This window comes from Mus caroli, unplaced genomic scaffold (genome assembly GCF_978045245.1).
Source record: "Mus caroli unplaced genomic scaffold, Mus_caroli_1 scaffold_22, whole genome shotgun sequence".
NCBI lineage: Eukaryota > Metazoa > Chordata > Mammalia > Rodentia > Muridae > Mus > Mus caroli.
In genome coordinates this window covers 7,564,220-7,588,902 of record NW_028227277.1, presented here as the reverse complement: position 1 = coordinate 7,588,902, position 24,683 = coordinate 7,564,220, and the positions used below count along the sequence as shown (strand labels likewise).

General features: G+C 41.8%; 1 protein-coding gene and 1 pseudogene across 5 annotated transcripts; both read right to left on the bottom strand.

The window, feature by feature from the left end:
- Positions 1–1,087: 1,087 nt before the first annotated feature.
- Positions 1,088–16,006, bottom strand: LOC147000043 (uncharacterized; annotated as a pseudogene).
- Positions 15,889–24,221, bottom strand: LOC147000042 (vomeronasal type-2 receptor 116-like). Of its 5 annotated transcripts, none has more exons than XM_085834374.1 (6): positions 24,016–24,221; positions 21,856–22,162; positions 20,649–21,452; positions 19,591–19,812; positions 18,366–18,489; positions 15,889–17,238 (listed from the first exon to the last, which is right to left on the bottom strand). In XM_085834374.1, the coding sequence occupies exons 1-6, from the start codon at positions 24,219–24,221 to the stop codon at positions 16,331–16,333; spliced, it is 2,571 nt and encodes an 856-aa protein (XP_085690500.1). In that variant the 3' UTR covers positions 15,889–16,330. The 5 variants fall into 5 exon arrangements, with proteins under 5 accessions (XP_085690500.1, XP_085690501.1, XP_085690502.1 ...); XM_085834375.1 differs by having other exon boundaries at positions 21,880–22,162; XM_085834376.1 differs by having other exon boundaries at positions 15,889–17,235; positions 21,880–22,162.
- Between the last annotated feature and the right edge of the window lie 462 nt (positions 24,222–24,683).

Below are 24,683 nucleotides of genomic sequence, written 5' to 3'. Positions count from 1 at the left end.
CATTGGGTACCTGGTCCAGTATAGAAATCTGTATTATAATCTATAATATATAAGCTTATAATCTATAAGCTATAATCTTTAAAGAGGAACAAGAACCGTCCATTAAGTTTCAGGTTTTCATTCACATTTCTATGAGGTAAATATTGTCCTTTCTATTTTACAAGTTGGGTACGTAAAATTCCGGAAGCAAATCAACTTGTTCAAGGTCTCACTGGAATTTTAACCTTCTCCACTAAACTAAGTGCTATTTCTACGATACTGCAGCTGAGAGATACGAGGAGAGTAAGCCCTAAAGAATGAGCAGCTGATGTCTCAGACAGAAGGAATGACTTAATTTTTTTTTTTTGTAGAAAAAAATAAAACTTTATTAAAATAGTGAAAACCACGATGAAGCATTACAAGTCAGGATGTGACCAAGTCGGAAATGAAGTGGATAAAAATCAGGTCATAGATTTAGAGTACTAAATGGATTGGCTGTGTCAGACAGTAAGTCTACTGAACGGTGAGCTGTGTTCGGAGCGTTCCTAGTCCAGCTTGCTAACCTGAAGTAAAGTCTGAGTTCTAGGCAGTGCTTGAGTGCTCTGCAGAAAGAAAGAATGCAGTTCAAACTGAAGGAACGGAGCACAGGCTTTCCCGTGCCCAGAAAGGGTTGTGCGGCTAGGGAGCTGCACTGCTAGCATGCACAAGGGCAGAAGTTTGACCCCGGGAACTCCAAGTCAATGTGTTGTGGTGGCCTGTGCCCTACATGGGCAGTTTAACCCTCAGTTGGCATAAGGGACCCTGTCCAAAAGGGGAGGAGGGTGTCTATATGATATCCAAGTTCCTCTGGCTGATTGAATTCTAAGAGTCGGTCGTTTCTCAAATGGTACACTTCTCCTAAAGGGCAAGGTAGAAGGGTCCAAATCTATGAAAGGTTTCAACAGTCCAAGTTCCCGAGTGAGGCTTCCCAGGTTTTCTTCACAGTCACTTCCTGTGTCGTTGACTGGAGAGACGCTGGGCTCTGAAGTTGAGTTCCTCCGGAGTCTGGAGATAGTTTGTTGCTCACTGGTCTCAAAGCCTGCCTTCTGGTCTCTATGGCCTGCTGTGCTCAGCCCATGATGCTTCTTGCATCCACGGAAGTGTTGGGAAATGCCAAGTCGCCTGGTCTCTGAGCCAGTTGGCTGGCCTGGATCTTGGAGGTGGGCACGGGTCTAGGGTCAGCAGTGAAGGAATAGCCTTGGGGCCAGGTGTATCTAGGCAGGCTGGCCTGCGCAGTCAAGATGGAATTAACTGTGTGAAGCGCCCAGGGCAGTGTGGCTCCTGCATGGGACAGTTGCCAAGTGAGCCAGGCCCGCTGCGAGACACTGGGCTCCGTGCTGCTTGAGGGCACACGCAGGAAGGCACCTCCGGGGGCTTGCAGATCATCCAGGGTCACCTGCAAGGCATCCACATTGGTGAAGACTCTGGACATGAGCAGCGAGAATGTTGGTAATGAGCTGACTTCTTCTGGAGGAGAAGTCTGTCTGCGCCTCTTGGCAGAGTTGTACGGGGCACCTTGCCTGTCTCCAGAGCGACTGCGCTTCAGAGTCCTCACAGAAGATCTTGGCTGGGACCTTCGGTCCTTTACATGCAGTTTTGTGTGGGAGGAATCTCTTTTGTGGGTGGACCCCGGCTTGTCCCTTCCTCTCTTTATGGAGCGAGACGGTCTGTTCTTCCTCTTCTCCTCCAGCTTGCTGCTTCTCTTGTGGGGTCCGCAGGAGGAGACAGCCCAGCTTTGCCCAGATCGCTTCTGGCTGGGGACCTTAGCCTCTCGACTTGGCCAGATGTTCTCTTTGCCCATGGGAGAGGACTTGGAACTCCTGCCATTGTTACCCCGACTCTCAGAGGGCTGTTTGTCTCCTGCCTTATTGTCTAGGGGCTGCTTTCTCTTGGAAGGAGCTGAAAGACCCACAACGTGAGGACTCCCTCACATTCTGACTCAGGAGAGACGACACCCCAAAATCACCCACAAGAAATGATCTTGCTGCAACTGCAAGAGGATTTTTATTCGAGAGCGTTCTCGGGCCCATGGTCATACACCACGCAGGGGTAGAGGACCATGGCGCCCCGAGTAGCTGAGTAAGGGGGTATTTAAAGGAAGAAACCACAATTCATGGAGGTGGGGAGGGTGTTGTTGGAAAATACCAAAAATACCAGTTAAGAGTCACAAGGAAGTATAAAGTCACAAGTGTCAGGTTATCTCTCAAGACAGTTTCTAAGAGCCCCTAACAATCTAAGAGCCCCTAAAGATAGCACATTTGCATTGCAGGTTCCAGTAATGGTCAGGGTGCCATTCTTTGAATTGAACCCAGGAAGCTGGTAGGCGGAGGAATGTCGCTATCTGTTTTATGACCAGCACCTGGAGCACTAAGCCACAAAGGCTACACTCCCAAGCCTGGGCCCAAAAGCCTTGAATTTTGTTTTTACTTTGCTATACTTTTTTAATACTTCTTCATTCCCCACTTCTTCTTGTTAAAAGTTCTAATCTTAGAACTAGACACTATCTTTTCCCTGACATAGTTGATCCTTTAGGGCATGGTACTGTTTTCTCAAAACTAAAAGCCACACTGCATTAATTCTTGTTTTAATAAAGGTGACTTGCCTATTTAACACACATGGACCTATAATGAAAAGCAGAAGCAAAATCAAAAGGGGTCCCATAAAGGTAGAAAGTAGGGTGGTCAAGAGTACAAGATAAGGGCCTTTTCACCCGAGTCTCAAGGTTTTCTGCGTGGAGACGTCTAGCAGGTCTTCTGGAGCAGGCCTTCTGGAGCTGCTTTTTCACTCGCTGTCTCACTCACTGGAGCACCTTGAGCCTAGAGAACAAAGGCTGGGAAAGCAGCATGTCAGCACTATGTACAGAGGCTATTTTTACCAGTGGAGGGGGCCCCCTATAGAGTAATTTATACGGGGGTCAGTCTAAACTGTCCAGGGGTGTTTCTATCCCTGAAGAGCAAAGGGTAGGAGAGGAGAGCTATCCAATCATTAGCGCCAGTCTCCGCTGTCAATTTGGTAAGGGTCTCTTAATGGTTTTATTTATTCTCTCTACCTGTCCTGAGCTTTGGGCCTGCATGCACAATGTAACTTCTAACCGATCTCTAATATCTTGGCCAGTTCCTGATTTACCTGGGCAACAAAGGCAGGTCCATTACCTTGGGAACATTTCTTTTAGAAATTCTACCTCATCATAGCACAGGCCTTGCAGCTTTTGGCTATTTCTTCTGCCAAGTCAAAGAGTCCTATAACATAGTAGTGAAAGGACCTAACCACACCTTTGAATTTCTTGGCCCCCAGGCCAAGTCAAATACTGTCCAAACTTGATAGTGCTCAGGGGTGTACCTAAAGCTGGTCTCTCTGATGTCATAATAATCTTTAGGCTCCTTGACTGCCAGGATTATTGCTCCTTGGGCCACCTGTTTGGCAGTTAGATCTGCTATCTGATTTTCTTTAGCCACAGCATCTTAGGTCTTTCTCTGCAGATGTCAACAGCCCTCTCTGTCTGTATATTGCTCCGTACAGTGGCAAAAGCATATCTGTTGTCAGTGTAGACTTTTCTTTTGCCATTTATTGACCTTGTCTCAAAGTCACAAGTTCAGCTTTCTGGGCCGACGTCCCTTCAGGGAGGCTGCTGGCCTAGATCACTTGCTTTCTGTCCACCACCGTACTGCTGTCCCCGCCTTCTGCTTACCTTTAACCTCGAGGCTACTGTCATCAGTGTACCAGCTCGAACCCTCAGGCCAAGGCTGATCTGATCCTTCAGATCATTTCAAGTTCCAGTTTCTCAGCACAGTGATGAGTAGGTGCAGTCTCACGCAGTGGGACAGCAGGTGGAACGAAGCGAAGGTCACTCGTTCAGTCAACAAAAAGTTCTGATGTGTCACAGGAGCATTGGTAGTCATCCATCAGTCAGGGGGCTTTTGGATAATGCTTTCAAGAGCGTGGGATACCATTACAGCTAGTTACTGTCCCAGAGTGAGCTTATCAGCATCCTTGACAAGCAGATTATGGCAGCAATAGCTTTCAGGCAAGAAAATCACCCGCTGGCAACAGGGTGTAACTTCTTGGATAGGTAAGCCACTGGCCTTTTTCAAAGTCCCAAAGTCTGAGAAAGGACTCCTCTGGTGACCCCTGATCTCTCTTCCACATAAAGAGTGAAAGGCTTGGTTAGGTCAGACAAAGGCTGGCCATCAGTAGGGCCTGTTTTATTTCTCTAAAGGCTTTCAGGTGATCTGGGATCCACACAAACACTTCCCCTTCCTTGGTTAGGAGGTACAATGGGAAGCTAAGGTCGCCAACCCAGGTGTCTAGAGTCTGTAGAAGCCAGCAAGTACCCAAGAATTTTCTTACTTGCCTTGGCGTAGTTAGCCACTACTTCCCGTCTCGAAGGGTGTATCTCAAGTAAGTAACTTCAGTCTGACACAGCTGAGTCTTTTTAGCTGAGTCTCGGTCTTCAGTTGCCCAGGTTTCCTGTCTAGATCCTGTCTTTTTCTTTCTCTCCTATCAAATTTCTCTCTTGTCTAAGATCCCTCCTGTTTTCTCTTTCTTCTGCCTCCCGCCTCTCTCTCTCTCACACACACTTTCTCTGCCTCTTTCACTAATCACATAACTGTCTCCCTCTCATAATACACCTTCTAATCTCTGAAGTTTCTTTCTGATATCGGGAGCCAACTGCCTTATGAAGGCCGGCCAGGCCACTGAGGCCTTCTGGGCTTCCTAGGTAAGATCAAAGGGAGTGAACTGCCTGAAGGCTTCCATAAGCCTTTCAAGGAACATTGAGGGAGGTTCCATCAGCCCCTGCATTACCTCTTACCTTAGCCAAATTAGTGGGCCTGTCTCGAGGCACCTTGGAGACCAGAGCCTGGCGTTAGATTTTCAAGCTCTCCTTACCTTCAGCCATGTTGCAGTCGCAACTGGGGCGAGTCAAAAGGAATCCCATGTCGATCTCATTTTGTAGCTGTGTAGACCGCCCATTGGCTCCCGGGCTATTTTTCTAGCCTCTAACAGAATTCTCTCTAGCTCTTCGGTTGTTAAGAGCATCTGCAACAGCTGTTGACAATCATCTCAAGTAGGCTGATGAGAAAACATAAGGAACTCTACCAACCCTGTGAGGCATTGGGGATCCTGAGAAAGGGGGTGGTTAGTTTTCCAGTTATAAATACCAGCAGAGGAAAATGACCAGTACTGAAGGGTTAAAGTTTGGGCGGGTCCACCAGAGTCCGCCCGGACTCTGTGCTCTGCAGCTCCATGTACCCGCAGCGGTCCGTCTCTCGACACCCCGAGGGGTTTGGGGTTCCCTCCGTGGCTGGGGTTGAGGCTGTGGATAAGGGGAAGGTTGTGGACTAGGCCACTCAGGAGGCTTCATACAACCACAATTTTGAGAAGCAAAACCAAATTTTAAACAATCTATTTTTTTTTTATGAACTCTAAAAACATTACTTGCTACAAAGTTTGGCTGTCCGTTCCTGCACACAAACACAAGAAGGTGTAGCCGCCAATATATCTGTTACAAATCGGGTTTCTAGGATAAGAATTAAAACATATTTATACTTTTGAAACTATTTAGAAACAAAAATGAAATGGCCGTATACATTTGCTCATTTAAACCAAACAAAATTCTTAATTTTTCTAGCTGTAATTTTAAGAGAGGAGCACCTTGTCACCTGATGAATCCAATAATCACAAGCACAGAGATTTTTGTAGGAAAAACAGCCATTTGTTCTCTTACCATAGAATTTAAGAACTTGAGAAGCTGGTGGTCCCTATAAGAGCAGCATTTATAATCAGCTCCTAGCAGGGCTTCTCTAGCCACACTAGATTCCTAACTACAGGTGCAGGGCCCCAAAGACCAATTAATACTGTTTATTTTATTTTATTTTATACCAAATTATCCCCAGATAGTCAGAGAGTACTGCTTTTCTCAAAACCCATTCTCTCACATCTCAGGTGTAAACTATCTCTAGTCAGGGTATAAAGCACCTATGAGAATTACCTTTGCTTTTCTAGATTTTCACATAGCTCTAAACACATACACAAAAACACATAAAACAGAAACCAACAGATCCAGAAACCAACAGATCCAGACACATTCGACCCTTTCTTGTCCTCTAGAAGCAGGCAAAAGAATTAGACGATTTTGGAGGGGGAAGCTTCCACTTCAACAGAACTCGGTCCCTTTGACTGATCTGGAGACGGCCAGGCGTCCCTGGCTCTCCTTACCTCCCAGGGCGTCCCCCGGGGCCACAGCCTGTGGTCCTCCTAGCACGTCTGCCAACCACAGTCCTCCAGTCCTTACGGCCCAAAAGGACAGCTGCAAATACCGACCGCGCACGCATTTCAGACCCCCACACCCCATCGTCTACAAACACCAGCATCCATTTCTACCTAGACGACCAAAACCAGAGAAGCACACTTGTTCCTCACTCTGCCAGGTGTAAAACCAAGGCACGAGGTGGGACTCAAACCCACGATCTCGAAACCCGAAAACCAAGACACAAATTCAATAAACTCAGATGGATCCGAACTCAGATTTCGCCATGCTTCAGAAACATAGGACAAGACACAAACAACCCAACACAACAAGCACATGTTCCAATGTTCGTTTCAGAAAACAGACACTCAAAACAGAGACACTGGCCGGCACACACACAAGAGGGGATCCCCATACCTCCAAGTCGGTTCTTGGGTGTGAGGGGTGGTCGCGTTTCCCGGCCAATGCACCAAATGAAAGACCCACAACGTGAGGACTCCCTCACGTTCTGACTCAGGAGAGACGACACCCCAAAATCACCCACAAGAAATGATCTTGCTGCAACTGCAAGAGGATTTTTATTCGAGAGCGTTCTCGGGCCCATGGTCATACACCACGCAGGGGTAGAGGACCATGGCGCCCCGAGTAGCTGAGTAAGGGGGTATTTAAAGGAAGAAACCACAATTCATGGAGGTGGGGAGGGTGTTGTTGGAAAATACCAAAAATACCAGTTAAGAGTCACAAGGAAGTATAAAGTCACAAGTGTCAGGTTATCTCTCAAGACAGTTTCTAAGAGCCCCTAACAATCTAAGAGCCCCTAAAGATAGCACATTTGCATTGCAGGTTCCAGTAATGGTCAGGGTGCCATTCTTTGAATTGAACCCAGGAAGCTGGTAGGTGGAGGAATGTCGCTATCTGTTTTATGACCAGCACCTGGAGCACTAAGCCACAAAGGCTACACTCCCAAGCCTGGGCCCAAAAGCCTTGAATTTTGTTTTTACTTTGCTATACTTTTTTAATACTTCTTCAGAGCCAGGATGGACACCTCTAAATTCATATGTTCAGGCTTCTCGACTAGCATTTCACTCAGGTCTGCTCCCAGGGCCCTGTCTCTGACTCTGTCCTTGGGTGGAGCTCACTGACAAATGGTACTGATAAGAGAGATGACTGGCTTTAAAAAAAGCCCTGGAAGCCCCTCCCCCTTCCTGCAGAGCTCTCCCAGAATCTTTTGCCACGCCCTCAACAGGCCATACCCTCGAGAAAGGGAGGGGCAGGGCGTGGCGGCTAATTCAATTTAACTCGAGGAAGTATTGTACTTCTCTTTTTAATCCTTTTTTAATTGGATATTTCATTTATTTACATTTCAAATGTTATCCCCTTTCAGATTCCCCCCATCAGAAGCCCTTTATCCCATCCTCCCTCCCGCTGCTTCTATGAGGGTGTTCCTCCACTCACCCACCCACTACCACCACCCAGCTCTCCTATTCCCCTACAAGGGGGCATTGAGCCTTCACAGGACCAAAGGCCTCTTCTCCCATTGATGCTCAACAAGGCCATCCTCTGTTATATATAAGGCTGGAGCCATGGGTTTCTCCACATGTACTCCTTGGTTGGTGATTTAGACACTAAGAACTCTGGTTGGTTGATATTGTTGTTCTTCCTATGGAATTGTAAACGCCTTCAGCTCCTTCAGTCCTTCATCTAACACCTCCATTGGGCGCCCTGGTCGGCTGTGAGCATCTGCCTTTGTATTTGTCAGGCTCTGGCAGAGCCTCTCAGGAGACAGCTATATCAGGCTCCTTCCTGTCAGCAAGCCCTTCTTGGCATCTGCAGTAGTGTCTGGGTGACTATACATGGGATGGCTCCCCAGGTGGGTCAGTCTCTGGATGGCCTTTCCATCACTCTCTGCTCCACACTTTGCCTCCATATTTGCTCCTGTGAATATTTTGTCCCCCTTTCCAAGAAGGAAATTCTGGAAGGCACTGGAATCCATGCTAAATTTCTTTTTGATACACTTCGATGGTAGGTGCCATAGACATGGAGGGTTTGGACAAGGGAAAAAGAGAAAAGATGCAGGTTTTAGAAGTATGAAAGTTGGTGTTGGAAGGACAAGTGTGGATGGGTTTGAGTCTTTGGGCAGGAGACCAGCCAGGAAACTACTGGAGGAGATGGTCATTTTTTACTCCATCTCAGCTTTCTATGAACACTCTCTGGGTAAGTGTGTGTTCAGTCACTAATTTCCATGCGTGGCTGGGGGCACAGAGATGTTGCCACCGGCACGAGGAAGTTGCCTGACTTGTCCAAAGTTATCAGGCTACTCAATGATCAAGTTGAGCTTTCAACCACCATTTACTGCCATTCTCCGGAACTTAGACGTACAGTTAAGTTGGCTTTCTTCTCTCAGTGAATGATAGGGCTGTCAGTTCCTCCCTGGAGTTGAAGGCAGTAGGGTACAGAAAGAGAGAATTGGACTCTTAGTGGGCAGTGGAGAACTGAAGCATTTGTTTAACAATGTCGAGTCCCACCTTTACTTGACCTCATGTGCATAAAAGCCTTCCACACACACACATACACACACATTCTCTGAGGAACTCTTCTGCAGGTCTCATCATTTTAACTCAGAGTCAGTTCCTGTTCAAATTGGGGGCGACGGTGAGAGAACAGTGAGTTGCTTCCTCTAAGCCATACAATCCCATCTGCTGAGTATCCAGCACGTGCTATTGCTCAACCTCCCAGAAGATGCTAGGTACCACTTTGATGTTGAGGTACTTGCTCTGAAGGCCAGTGTCCATAAGCTCTGTGGTAACTATGTGGATGAGAAAGGGAGACAAACTCCTGTGCAAAAAATCACAAATCTCTTGCCTTAAAGCCACACCCATTCATCTTCTCCTAGTGCTGGAGTCCAGAAGTCTGAGGTGGCTTTGATGAACTCTCAGGGTCTCTAAAAGGCAATTCAACATGTCCTGAGAGAGGCTGCTCATAACAAATACTGTACTGGCTGGTTTTGTGTGTCAACTTGACACAGGCTGGAGTTATCACAGAGAAAGGGGCTTCAGTTGGGGAAGGGCCTCCATGAGATCCAGTTGCAAGGCATTTTCTCAATTAGTGATCAGGTGGGGAGGGCCCATTGTGGGTGGTGCCATCCCTGGGCTGGTAGTCTTGGGTTCTACAAGAAAGCAATCTGAGTAATACAGTAAGTAACTTCCCTCTGTCTGTGGCCTCTGCATCAGCTCCTGCTTCCTGACCTGCTTGATTTCCTGTCCTGACTTCCTTTGGCGATGGTCTTTGTCAAGGTTTCTATTCCTGCATAAACATCATGACCAAAAAGCAAGTTGGGGAGGAAAGGGTTTATTCAGCTTACACTTCCATAACTGCTGTTCATCACCAAATTAAGTCAGGAACTGAAACTCAAGCAGGTCAGAAAGCAGGAGCTGGTGCAGAGGCCATGGAGGGCTGTTCTTTACTGGCTTGCTTCCCCTGGCTTGCTCAGCCTGCTCTCTTATAGAACCAAGATTACCATCCAGAGATGGTCCCACCCAAAATGGGCTTTCCCCCCTTGATCACTAATTGAGAAAATGCCTTACAGCTGGATCTCATGGAGGCATTTCCTCAACTGAAGCTCCTTTCTCTGTGATAACTCTAGCTGTGTCAAGTTGACACAAAACCAGCCAGTATAATTGACCCCTTGTCAACTTGACACACAAACACATCACTAGTAATCCTCAACGCTTACATTCTTACTCATCCCCAAGATCTAAATAACTTAAAAGTCCCACAGTCTTTACATATTCTTAAAATTTCAATCTCTTTAAAATATCCATCTTTTTTAAAATTCAAAGTCTTTTTACAATTAAAAGTCTCTTAACTGTGGGCTCCACTAAAACAGTTTCTTCCTTCAAGAGGGAAAATATCAGGGCACAGTCACAATCAAAAGCAAAAATCAATCACCAACCGTCCAATGTATGGGATACAACTCACGATCTTCTGGGCTCCTCCAAGGGCTTGGGTCACTTCTCCAGCCCTGTCCATTGTAGCACACGTGTCGTCCTCTAGGCTCCAGATGCCTGTACTCCACTGCTGCTGCTGCTCTTGTTTGTCATCTCATGGTACTGGAATCTCCAAAACACAGCGTGACCCCCTTCAGTCCTGAGCCTACAATTGCAACTGAGGCTGCACCTTCACCAATGACCTTCCATGCCCTCTCACAGTGCCGAGCCTCAGCTGCTCTGCATGACCCCTTCATGCCTTCAAAACCAGTATCACCTGGGTGACCCTTACATATTACCAAGTCCCGCTGCAGCAGGAGTACAACCTTGGCTCTCTCTGGAACACAGCCTCTTTGTGCTTTCAGAAAACACTTCCCAGAAGATGTCACCTCAACTATGCTGGTCTCTTTTTAGTCACGGCTAATTTCTTAGCTCCAGCTAACCAGCATCAATAGTCCCAGTAATGCAAAGTTTTTGCTTTAGTTGTTCTGGTATCTTATTAATCACAGCTGATTCTTCAGCCCCAGCTAACCAGAACTACAGAATCTTCACAATCAAAACAGCAATGGCCCTGAAGAGAGTCTTTAATTTTCCCTCTGAAATTTCACAAGCCAGGCCTCCATCTTCTGCACTGTTCTCAACATTATCTTCCAAGCTCCTACACAACATCTGACAGAGCTCTTAACAATGAATGGATATTCTAGCCCAACGTTCCAAAGTCCTTCCACAGTCCTCCCCAAAAAATGGTCAGGTTGTCACAGGAATACCCCAATTTGTCTTAGTCTGGGTTTCTATTCCTGGACAAACATCATGACCAATAAGCAAGCTGGGGAAGAAAGGGTTTATTGGGCTTACACTTCCATAACTGCTGTTTATCACCAAAGGAAGTCAGGACTGGAACTCAAGCAGGTCAGAAAGCAGGAGCTGATGCAGAGGCCATGGTGGGATGTTTTTTACTGGCTTGCCTCCTCTGGCTTGCTCAACCTGCTCACTTATAGAACCCAAGACTACCAGCCCAGAGATGGTCCCACCCACAGGGGGGTCTTTCCCACTTGATCACTAATTGAGAAAATGCCTTACAGTTGTATCTCATCGAGACATTTCCTCAACTGAAGCTCCTTTCTCTGTGATAACTCCAGCTGTGTCAAGTTGACCCAAAACTAGCCAGTACACTTGGGAATACAAACTTCTACATTTATTTCAGAATGGCATATTGTGGTTCCTCAGACAATTGTCATTAGCTCTATCTTAAGAACCAGTTTTGCCACACCTGAGTATTTAACCAAAATTTGCTCTGCCACCCCACAAGGACACTTGTTCAACTATATTCCTAGCAGCTTTGTTCTTAATAACTGGGGACTTGGCACAACACTCATGTCCATCGCCTGAAGAATGGGTGAATTAGATGCTTCTCTTTTATACAATGAAATACTATTAAGCTACAAAATACAAGACATGATTAATTTTGCAAACAAATTGAGAAAACTGATGAATAGTATACTGTGTGATGTAACCCGGAATGAAAAAGTGAAGCATTGTATGTCTTCATTTATTAGTGCATCTTTTTCACAACATACAGGATAAATATAAAATAGTCCACAATCCAAAGAAGATAAATAAAAAGGAGGGCCCAAGGGAAGGTGTTTGAATCTCACTCAGAAGGCAAAATAAAATTGTTTTGAAGGTATATGTTGGCAGTGCATGGTATGAGACTGGCTGTGGTTGGGACATCATATGGAGGGAGAGCAGTGTGAAGAGAAAGGAAATAATTGGCGTGTGGTATGGTGGCATCTTTAAGATGTGCCTGGGGCCATGCTGGAAGTTGTCTCCTTTGAATCTATAAGACTCTTAGTATTGGGAGATATGGAGGCCAATGTGGTCACCTCATATAACCTGGCAGGACTCCCAGTGGATGAATGAAGGCACCAAAACATGCACAGAACCCAAAATGTGTCCTGTCTACAAGACATTCAGTGAAGAAATGAAACAGAAACTGATAGAATGGCCAAACAATGACTGGCACAACTGATGATCCATCTCATGAACAAAAACCAATCCCTGGCACTATTAATGACACCATGTTATACTTGCAGACAGAAGCCTAGCATATCTGTGCTTGAGAGGCTCCATCCAACAATGGAAACAAGTGCAGAGACACACAGTTTAACATTGGGCCGGATGCAGAACGTCTCTTCTGGGGGAAGGATCCCTGGACCCAAAGAAGATAGAGACTCAAGAAGACCAATAGAAACAACCAATCTGGTCCGTTGAGGACTCACTGTGATTCAACAACAAACCACCAAAATGCTAACATGGGCTTGATATAGGTCTCCAAACAGGTTTAAACCGTGTACAGCATTGTCTTTGTGTGTTATACAACTGGTTTGGGCATTGTCCCTGTCTCTGATGCCTGTCTCTGGATCCTGCTCACCCTGACAGGACTGTGTTGTCCAGACTCACTTGAAGATGGTGAAGAAAACGAGCTTAGTACTGCAGTTACTTAAAGGGCCAGGGTAAGTTCATACCCAAAACGGGAATCCCTCTTCTCAGAGGAGAAGAAGTGGGTAAATGAGGAGTGGGGCTGTTTGAAGGGAGACTAGGTGGATAGAAGGAACCACCACTACACAAGAGATATAAAGTGAATATGTAAATGAATAAATGAAGGAATAAGCAAAGAAATCAATGAAAAAGGCTATGTTTTCTTTTGGTTGAGGACTGGAGTTCTATATCTAGTTATCATATCAGGCAATTTATACACATTTTTAAATTTTTTATATAATCTTTCTTATACTACAGTAGTTATCACCCTGGTGGTCTACCCTATCACTGTTCATATCACATACATCTCCCCATATCTCGGAGGTTTTATCCCCACACTGGACCCCTCTAATCCTCCTTGTTCTCTGGGCCTCAAGTCTCTGGATGGTTTGGTTCATGTTCTCTAAATGAACACAGACCCCACACTCCTCTGCTGTATATGTGTTGGTAGTCATATATCAGCTGATGTATGCTGCATGGTTTGTGGTCCAATGTCTAAAAGATCTCAGGGTCCAGGTTAATTGAGACTACTTGCTGGTACTCATACAGGGTTGCCCTCCTGCTCAGCTTCCTCCAGTTTTTCCATAATTCAACCAAGGGGGTCAGTAGCTTCTTTCCATTGGTTGGGTATAAATATCTGCATCTCCCTCTTTCAGCTGCATGTTGGGTCTTTAGGAGGGCAGTGATGGGAAAACACCATGGCCTCTGTAATAGTGGCAGACTTTGGGTCTCCCCTTGAGTTGGACACCACTTTGAACCTGTGGTGGGACCTCCTTTTCCTCAGTCTCCTCTCCATTTTTTTTTCACTGCAGTTCTTTTTGACAGGAACAATTATGGGTTAGAGTTTGGACTGTAGAATGGAAACCCCATCAAACAATTGATGCCCTATCTTTCTCCAGGAAGTGGGGTCTACTAGGTGCCTCTACGTACTGCACAGGATTTCCTTGTCACTCCCTTTGAGTCATGAGAATCTCTCATCTCCCTGTTCTCAGGAACCATTTGCAGGGTCTCCCACCCTCCTACCTCTCAAAGTTGCCTGTTTCCATTCTTTCTGCTGACCCTCAGGACTTCAATCCTTTCCCTCCACCCAATACCTTATCATGTTCTCCTCTCTATCTCCCTGTCTCATTTCCCAACCAGTTCCTTCCATCCCTGCCTCCCTCCCATGTGATTTCTTTCTTCCTCTTGCCAAGTTGGATGGAGGCATTCTAACTTGGGAACTCCATCTTGTTAAATTTTTTGAGTTTTATGGACTGTTTCATGGGTGCTGTGTATTTTTTTTCTAACATCAACTTATTACTGAGTTCATGCCATGCATGTCCTTTTGGGTCTGAGTTACCTCACTCCGGATAATATTTTCTAGTTCCATCCATTTTATTGCAAAACTCAGGATATCTCTCTCTCTCTCTCTCTATCTCTCTCTCTCTCTCTCTCTCTCTGTCTCTCTCTCTGTCTCTCTCTCTCTCTCTCTCTCTGTCTCTCTGTCTCTGTCTCTGTCTCTCTCTGTCTCTGTCTCTCTCTCTGTCTCTCTCTCTCTCTCTCTCTCTCTGTCTCTCTGTCTCTGTCTCTGTCTCTCTCTGTCTCTGTCTCTGTCTCTCTGTCTCTCTGTGTCTCTGTCTCTGTCTCTGTCTCTGTCTCTGTCTCTCTCTCTCTCTCTCTCTCTTTCTCTCTCTCTTTCTCTCTGTCTCCCCTCTGCCTGCCCCTCCCCCTCTCCCTTTCCTTCTACCTCTCCCTCTCTCTCCTTTCTTCCTTTGTTTATTTATTTATCATTGGGTATATTATTTATTTGTTTGTATTTCTTTTTAAATTTAATTTAATTTTTCATTTATATTTTACACTACATATTCCATTCACCACAGCCCCATCCACCCTCTGACTGCTCCATATTCCATGCCTTCTCCATGTGGATACCTCCACACCCACTTCACCTGTCCTCTATATGCCCTGGGCCCTCCAGTCCCTTGAGGATTAGGTGCATTATTTCTGAATGAACACAGACCTGGAAGTCTTCTACTGTATGTGTGTTAGGGGCCTCATATCAGTGGGTGTAAACTGCCTGTTAAGAGGTGCAGTGTTTGAGAGACTCAGGGGTGCAGATTACCTGAGACTGTTGGTCCTCATACAGGATGGCCCTTCTCATCAGCTTCATTCAGTTTCCCTCATTCAACAACAGGTGTCAGCTGTTTCTGTCCATTGGTTGGGTGCAAATATCTGCACCTGACTTTTCCAGCTGTTGCTGGGTCTTTTGGAGGGCAGTCATGATAGGCCCCTTTTTGTGAGCGTTCTATAACCTCAGTAATAGTGTGAGGCCTTGGGCCCTCCCACTGAGGTGGACCCCACTTTGGCCTGCCACTGGACCTTCCTTTCCTCAGGCTCATCTCCATTTATATCCCTATACTTCTTTAAGACAGAAACAATATAGGTCAGAATTGTGTCTGTGGGGTGGCAAACCCATCACATACTTGATAATCTTGCTGATGGTGGGTTCAAAAGTCCCTCTCCTTACTGTCATGTATTTCATATAAGGTCCCTTCCTTTAAGTCCTGGGATTCTCTCACCTTCCAGGTCTCTGGTGCACCCTGGGTTTCCCAAAACCTCCTCTCTCCTGAGGTTGCTTGTTTACATTCTTTCTGCTGGCCCTCAGGGTTTCAGTCCTTTTCCCTCAGCCAATACCAGACCCTGATCCCCTCTTCCCCCAATATCCCCCACCCTGTCCACTTTCCTTCCAAGGTCTATCCATTGCTCCTCATTGTGTCTTTTCACATAAATGTAAAGAGCCTTATATTGTAGGCACAATTTGATATGCATAGTCCCTTTAATAAAATATTTCTTTTTTGTAATGTTATCTGACACTCTTAACATCTGCCCAGTACATTTTAAAGCTATTCCAAAGTACAGTTCTTCTGTGCTGTCACTGTACTTCATACTGCTAATATTCACGCTTGTTTCTCTTTTCAAATGAGTGCCTTCTATTGCATCAGGAATCGATGATATTCTAAATCTCAACAGAAACAATTTACCATTTTGTTGATATTTTATATTCCGTTGCTGAAAAAAAAAAAAAACCACATAGCAATCAAAAGAAGCTTGTGAGGAAAGTGTTTATTTCCTTATGTACCTTGGTCACAGTATATTGAATGAAGCCAAGGCCTGAAATTGGATGCTGCAACTCCATGAAAGCATGAGGGAAAATGTCGATTACTAGCGTTACAACCATGTTGTCTTCAGACCTTTATCTTATAACTCCAAAAACATCTTGCCTAGAGATTGTAGTGTTCACAGTCAGTATGGTCACCTTATATTAATCATTAATTAAGTTCATGGTTTACATACAAAACTGCAGGTCAGGATGATGGTAGCGTTTCCACAATTGAGATTCCTGGTTCTCAATATCTTCAAAATTGTGTCCTTATGAATGAGACCATGTTTGTAAGTTCAAATTTGTATATTATTTAAATTTTTATAAGATTAAGTACTACTTTTATTAAGACAAAGATAAAATATGTTGAGTATCATCTAACATTTTCATATTATGAATATTTTAATAATGAAATTTATCTTTGTACTTATGTATAAAATTTGAATCTGGTCTAATTAAAATAACATAACACTTTGGGACAAAGATACACATTAGCAACCCTGCACTAGAAGCCAAGATGGAGAAAACCTCCACAATCACCATGAGCCTCCCCCTGGTGCTGTGGTAGACAGGGAGGAAGGTGATCCAGACACTGCAGAACACCAGCATGCTGAAAGTTAGGAACTTGGCTTCATTGAATGTGTCAGGAAGGTTCCTAGCCAAGAAAGCCAAAGTGAAGCTCCCGAGAGCTAAGGAGCCCAAATATCCCAGGACAATGTGGAAGGCAATGACAGAGCCTTTATTGCAAAGAATGACAATCTTCCCATGTTCAGATTGTATATATCTGTCAATAAAGGGAGGAGATGTTACCAACCAGATTCCACAGAGAACAAGTTGGATTAGGGAACAAATGGGAATGACCAACTTAGGTGCCCCTGATACCAACATCCCTCTCATTCTTCTTCCTGGAGTAGTGAGCTTGAAAGCCATGACCACAGTTATTGTTTTGGCCAACACTGTAGAAACAGACACAGTGAAAAATACTCCAAATGTGGTCTGCTGCAAGATGCAGGTGACCTGGTCAGGATGTCCAATGAAGAGCAGGGAGCAGAGAAAGCAGAAGACTAGAGAGATGAGCAGGATATAGCTGAGAATGCGGTTATTGGCCTTCACAATGGGAGTATCCTTGCACTTCACAAATGTGACAAGGAATAGAATTGTGATGGCCGAGAAGGACAGTGCCATGCAGCCTAGAGCCATCCCCAGTGGCTCGTCATAAGCCAGAAATGATACAGCTCTTGAGAGACAGTAGGTTTGCTCTATGTTGGCATACTTATCATCTGGACACTTCACACATTGTTCCATATCTGCTGGTAAATGTACATAAACCCTTATACGATATCATAATTACATAGGAAATAATTTTACATTTGTATTATTCATAGGAAATATTAATAAACATTTTGGTGTTGAGCATCTCTTCCATTCCTATTTGCTATAGAACCACTAACTTAAGATTGCACTGTACTAACCTATGTTTGTCATCAAACAAAACAACAGAAGAAGTACAACAGAAAAAAATACTTATTAAATAAAAATAAAAAAATGGTGACTAATAGTAATAATCTCAGAGTATTTAATTCCTCCAAACATAAATACATTATTCACAGACAAAGGTAGTGTGCAGACATCAGTACTGGTGTCAGTTGATGAAATGCATCATGTGCTTTGTTTGCTCTGTGGTTTGTGCCTTTGACTGTGTCTTCACATAGGAACCAGAACATACAATTCCTCATTTAAACACTATTTGCAAAAAGGAATATTTTCATTCTTGAAGCTGTAGACCTCATAGACCTATGCAAGTCCCTCTCATTGTTTTACAATCTCTTACTCCCCAAATATGCATTTCAAGCTACATGGCATGAAGTTCATGGATGTTAACTTTCCTCCCTCTATTCTTAGCTAAGCACTAGCCCATCTCTTGTTCCATTATTGAAACCTGCACTCTTGTTCTAATTCTTTGACAGGAAATACTTAATCATTTGTCCATTAAATCTATTAAAATATATTTCATTAAACAACTGTTACCCTGCGCATCTGATCTTTTTCACAGAGTAAGCTTGGTGATGGAGGGAAAGATTGTGGACATATCAGGTGATCAAATATCTACGTACAATGAATCAAAGAAAAATAAACATATGCATAGATTACATCTAAAATGTTTCTTTAAAAAATTGTTGTCCAGTTAGGTCCCCCTAAACACTTTATATATAATATAAAATCAGTAACCATCATATTGTGAGAGAAATGTCTTGACTGAGGAAGATATTGGAAGTTATTTGCTGAGTCCAGAAGAAGTTGACATTATATAGCTGCTTACGTTCTGAATCATGGAGAGTTTAGGTCTTCAGTTTCCATCTAGGCCATTTCATGTTTTTAGTTTGGAAACAGAAGGTATTCAAATTCAGCATTTTTTCTTCTGCATGCAAGCATGTACCTGTTTCATTGGAAATCTCATTTTCTGTGCAATGAACACAATCAAAGCAGCAGTCTGCTGTTTCTTTCTGTTGAATTTTCCTGAATCCAGCAGAACACATCACACTACACACAGAGGAGGGAACCTGAGGCAGTGCATAAATGTTATATAATATGCATGTGAGTGTGTATTTCATGTATTTGTCATATGAATAATGACCTATAGATTGATATATGGGACACAAACAGAAATGCTATATATATTCCTCTGATACCCAGTATCACTTAACAGTATCAGGCATATTTTTATTTATATTACCCTGCAACACACTGAATGTCACACAAAAATTACTGTATCATGTAATATTTTATATGTAACATTCAGGTTGTAGCAATTATAAAATTTTCCTTCCTAAACTGATCAATCCAAAAAGAATGTTTAGGTGGCACAAGTATTTCTTTCATGATTTATAAATTACAAAATAGAATACTGTGGTGTATGGAGGGAGAAGGAAGGGTAAATCAAGAAAGAGTAGTTTTATGACTACGAACAAAATATGTTATAGAAGACTCCCATAAAATTAATGAAGTATTCCTAAGTGTAAAAGAAAACCTTAAACACACTATCCCTTTCTCTCTTTTCTCTGCATCTATGAGGGAGCTCCCCACCCACCCACTCCTGCCTCACCACTCTAGCATTCCCCTGTGCTGGGGCATCAAGCCTTCACAGGCCAAAGCGATTCCTCTCCCACTGATGCCAGATAAGGCTATACTCCATGGAGGAGGGGAAATCACGAAGGGGGATAACACTTGAAATGTAAATAAATAAATAAAAAACAATACAAAATATATAAATTAAAAAGCTAAAACCTTGAATCTGGAGAAACATTTATGTTCACGACTGCATGATATACTTAATTAGGCTATAGATATGTTTGCACAGAACCAAAAAAATATCCCATGGATGATATATAGTTACAAACTTTTCATTAATCATATGTACATATACTTTAAAATCATTAAATATATCCCTGCATTGTAGGTGAACTGGTATTTGGGTACTATTGAACATGGATTCCAGAGGCCAGTGATCCATCTACTACCAGATTTACATGAAATTGAGCATTATCAAATTTTGAATATTGCAATTTAGGATGGTCTTTTGCAAGAGTAGCAATTGGTCTTAACCACAGAGTGTTATATTTTAAAATACACATAACCTGAAAAAATTATGGTATACCCCCTGCTGTTCCTCCCATGGCCCATTCCAAATCATCAGATATATGAAGTTGTTGACTCTTTGGAAAACAAGGTATATAGCTTCCTATTTTCACTTTTAATCCAAGGCCTTGTGGAAAATTCCAAATGATGAAAATGTCATACTCTGTACACTGATTTTCCCTATGCTTCATGTTCACCAGTTCTTGAACAGGGTTCGTAAATACCCTGGTTTTCATCAAGGAGGACACCTAGAAGAGATGCATGCTTACAATATCAATAAAGCATATCAATAAAGGTAATTCCAAATTGAGAATTCCCCAATTTCTTAAACACTTTCAGAAGAGACAGCTGTATTGAAATAAATATGTGTAGAAAAATACAGTATACCACATTGATATCTGAAAATTTATATACTTAATATTAATGATAGAAGATAAAGTGTGCTAGAAAAAATGATTACTAGATAACAAGTAACTGTGTGTGTGTGTGTGTGTGTGTCTGTGTCTGTGTGAACATTCTTGTCAAAAAAAATTTTTTTAAATGAAGCCATGTATGAGAGAATGAAGGGGAAGTCTGAATATCTGGAAATTGTGAAAATAAACAAATTATTTTCATGTACATACAGTATACTCATATAAAATTAACATAAATTTAATAAAATGTGCAGTCTTAGTAATTTATGTTTTTGTATATTGTTAACTTAAATGGCTAAATAATAACCACATCACATACATGTATCAATTTCTGAGAAACTATTCTTCAGCAAATAATTCTAGTCTAGTCATCACTTAATGCTTTTATGATAAAACTCTTGGCTCCTATTCTAAATTTTGAACTCATTTGGTTGAAATGTGAGACACCTTTTCACAAAACTCACTGGTATTCGTAAAAATGTATGGTCTCTTATTAAATATTGTCTTTGTGGATGATATTCATCCATGTAAATGAATCATTAGGTCCTGTTGCAGTATAGAAATCATTGCTCTGAGAGAATAATCTCTAACAAATGTGCAGTTGTTCCTCTGGGTCCATTTAAAAGATCACATTGATATATCTAAGCATAATGAAATGTAAGAAACTTTACCTGCTGACAAGCAGTGAAATATCTTTTGTGTTCTGCCTTTTTCTGAGACTCTACTTGTTGAAGAATGTGTTCATGGTAGGTGTGGGCCACAGCATAAACAGCATTATACAAATTGTAACCTTCATCACTCATGGCCATATCATGGCTGTGCAGTGCTGTCCATTCCAATGTGTTGTTGAATGTCATATGATCCATTTTAATGCTGTTCTTGGAGGTTGAACAATTAAAATAATTCCATTCCAGTATAGTATGAGAAATATCTTTTAGGTATTTGACTGTGTTCATTGTTTGCATAAAATTCCTTAATTTAGGAATCTCAACTCGGTGGTGTGCAAAAGTAATAGTCCCATGGAAAAGATTAAGTGTGAATTCTTTTTTATTTGTGATGACATCCCATTGTGAGGTTGTGATCCAGATTCTCTGAGCACCTAACTCTTCCCATCTTCTAAAGCTTACTTCTAGAGTAGAGTTCATTTCACCATAAATGATAACAACCTTTGCTGAAGATGTAATAATTTGGTAATCATATATTGTAGTCCTTGTCATGTATATCTGCAAGTTTTCTGGGATCATATTAACAACAGCTAAAAAGATCCCATGACTTTGGCTTTCTTCTCTTAAATCTGAGAGAAACTGAATACCCTGATCATCATCTGAGATGACCAGTCCTATCCAAGTCCATCTAAAATGAAACATCAAGGAGACCATGCCACGTGATAAAACTGTGTCCTTGGTGGCTACCTGATGGACATGGGGCAGCCGGTCATGGTCGCGCAGGTTAGGACTAAATGGTCCAAAGAAAACCTAAAGGATGTAGAAGACAGGATGAAACTTCCAATGAGGAATATGATTATTAGGATGTTTGGACTCACATACAAGTAATGCTACTCACCTTCCAGAACTCCTGTTAAGAACAGTAAGATTGTACAATACATATCATGTGTTATTCCTACTAGATTCTAGACTATTCCTGACAAATTTGAAATTCCTAGAACACAATTTTACCTGTTTGCACAGTATAACTAGGAATATATATATATATATATATATATATATATATATATATATATATATATATATATATATATATATATATATTAATGTGTGTGTAATGTGTGTATGTGTGTGTGGGTAGCAGCAAACACACAAATGCATGGTGTCCAATATTTCTTGTAGGCACCTGTAAATGTAATTTAATGTTCTTAACCCATTCAATGTCACAAATTCTTACCAGTGGCATTGAAGAATGCATTGCTAGTTTTAAGGATATTTTCCATGATGGTCCTGTAAGACCAATGGCACATGAGTCATCTAAATAACAGAAATAATTAACAAAATTCATATGTCCATCTATTTGTGTATATTCTTGATCCAGATCTCTCAATAAATCATGACAGTTTCCACCAATGATGGAGAACATCAAACTCATGTTGGGTAAAAGATAAGGATTCTTGTTGATCTCATCAGTAGCAAAAAACATTACCAGAAGAAACTCATATTCACTTGCTGCAATTCTAAAAGAAGCCATAGTGATGATTAAGGGAGATATTTGAAATATAAAATTTCAAATGCTGTAAAGTGTGTAATATGAGATATGCTAAATCTGCCTCCCAAGATCGGATATATAAGGCATGAGCCACCACCGCCCGGCCAGACTAATTATTTTAAGATACATTTTATTTAATTTTATTTATTCATTTCAGGATATACACAATGATACAACATACCATATACTGATACAATATATACCATAACATTATCCTTTAGGGTCTTGTACACATCAAGTCAATGTTAATTTTTAGTGTGTTCTTACTATTTCCATTTATTTTTATTTCATTAATACCTCTGTCTTCCTAATTCTTTGAGATGCTTTACATGATTTCTGAGCACAGAGATCTTCACTGCCCCAGCACAGTTGGCAGTTCATCTGGTCTTATTCACTATTAACTCTCATCAGGAGTAAAGGCACCAAACATGGTCTTTTGCCAAATTTTATATTTTTCAATTAAGAGTCCAGTGCTAAGTTTTTCTTTCTAATACAAAATAGTATATTGACACAGTTCATATATTTGCTATTTTAAAACTTATTATGGCTTAAACAGTTGTCACCAATGAGAATTTCTTCAATTTTTGCAATGAGGTATGGGAAAATTCAGAATATATCAGAAATGAAATTCCTACTCACCTAACAAAGAAGGATAATAATGTGAAGCAACCATCACAATCAGAGTGCACAGTGTACTGTGGCTACCAATTGAAAAATGTATTCCTTTATTCCCAAAGACATGAAAATTTAATAAGAGATGAGATAGCAGCCAAAGACAGAAAAGCACAAAAAACCTTGGTTAATGAAAGAAAGAAGTTGCAGGCACATTGATTAGCTAAAAGGTAAATGATTTTAACACTCTTTCCCTCATGATCTGCAGCCACAAATGATAGCATCTTACACTTTGGATCTCAGACCTAATAGCCACATTGAGAACAGGTTCTTTTCCACAAGAAATACAATGATTCTCATAGATTTATCTTTTCAGACAACAGATGTAGAGATTAAGGCCAGAATTTTAAGGCCAGGGAACATGACATAGGATGAATGGAAAGGAATTGTGAATAAACATTAACTACTAAATAATGTTAAATTTATCGAGTAATTAATAGAAAAATTGACCATCTATCTGATAGTGATAATAAGCCTAATCTATGCCTGTGCATTTGTGTAATTGGATAAAAAGATTATTCTGGTAAAGAATAGGAGATTAGCATTCTTTTTCCATATTCAGTATCAAATCCAGAATTGCAAATTGAGGCAAATTTAAAGACAATTTTATAAAGCAAAGTATATGTATATTCACCAGTATATAAGTAATGTTATACATTTAACCAGGTATAGTCGACCAACCCATACACAAATATCTCAATGAAACAATGCATGTTCATCTGTTGGAAACCAGAATTAGGTAACATTTTTATGAAGGCATTTAGATCCATAAACATATATGAGGCATTGGCAGACAATTGAATATATGCTGAGATGCAGTCTTACATATTGAGTTCTTGACAAAGGTGGAGATTGTGATTTCAAGGCAGATGAAGAGATATTTTTCAACATATATTGTCAAAAAAGACTCAAAAGAGAGAATCCAGAATTTCTCATTGTCCAGATTTGTGAACTGGAGCATAATGTATTAAAATTATATTAAACTGTGACACATTTCAAAGTATTAAAATAGTGATTGATATAATAATTAATTTTTCAGGGGTTCTTAACACTACATGGTGAGGAAGAGAAAAGAACCCACAGTTTGTGTATACAGCTAAATGTTTCTAACTAATGACATTGACACAGGAAATAAGGTTAATGACATACCGAAAATTTAAATCTGAATTATCAAAATTATCTTCAATAGGTTCATCAGTTTTCCAAAGGTAAAAATGACATTCCCTTCGCAAATCTCCATCACTATCTTCACTATTCTTTATCCTCCAAAAGCAACTGGGTTCAGTCAAACAGCACAAGATGAGAGAAAACTTCAGAAACAAAAATGAAATAGTGAAAGTACAGAGCTTCTTCATGTCTGCTAGGATCTAAGATGGAGCTGTTGTGAAATCCGTTTCTGATGTAGAAAGACATCACACACACAGTTACACCTATGTGTCTGTATTAAGGCTACTGCTGTCTGGAGATCCACTTATTATATTCACAGTTCCTTTCTATTCCTCCTATGTCAGGCTCCCTAGATACATAGGGAAAATTCTGGCCTCAGGCTCTACATCTGTGGTCTGAAAAGTTTTCATCAACAGATTTTTGAAAACATGTTTTGAGATCATGTTTTCTACCCTCAGGTGCCATGAACACCTATGTGGCTGTTTCTGGATATCCACTTATTTTATTCACAGTTCCTTTCCATTTTTCCTATGTCATGCACCCTAGATACATAGGGAAAATTCTTGCCTCTGGCTCTACAGCTGAGGTCTGAAGAGTTTTCATCAACATATTTTTGAAAACATGTTTTGAGATCATGTTTTCTACCCTCA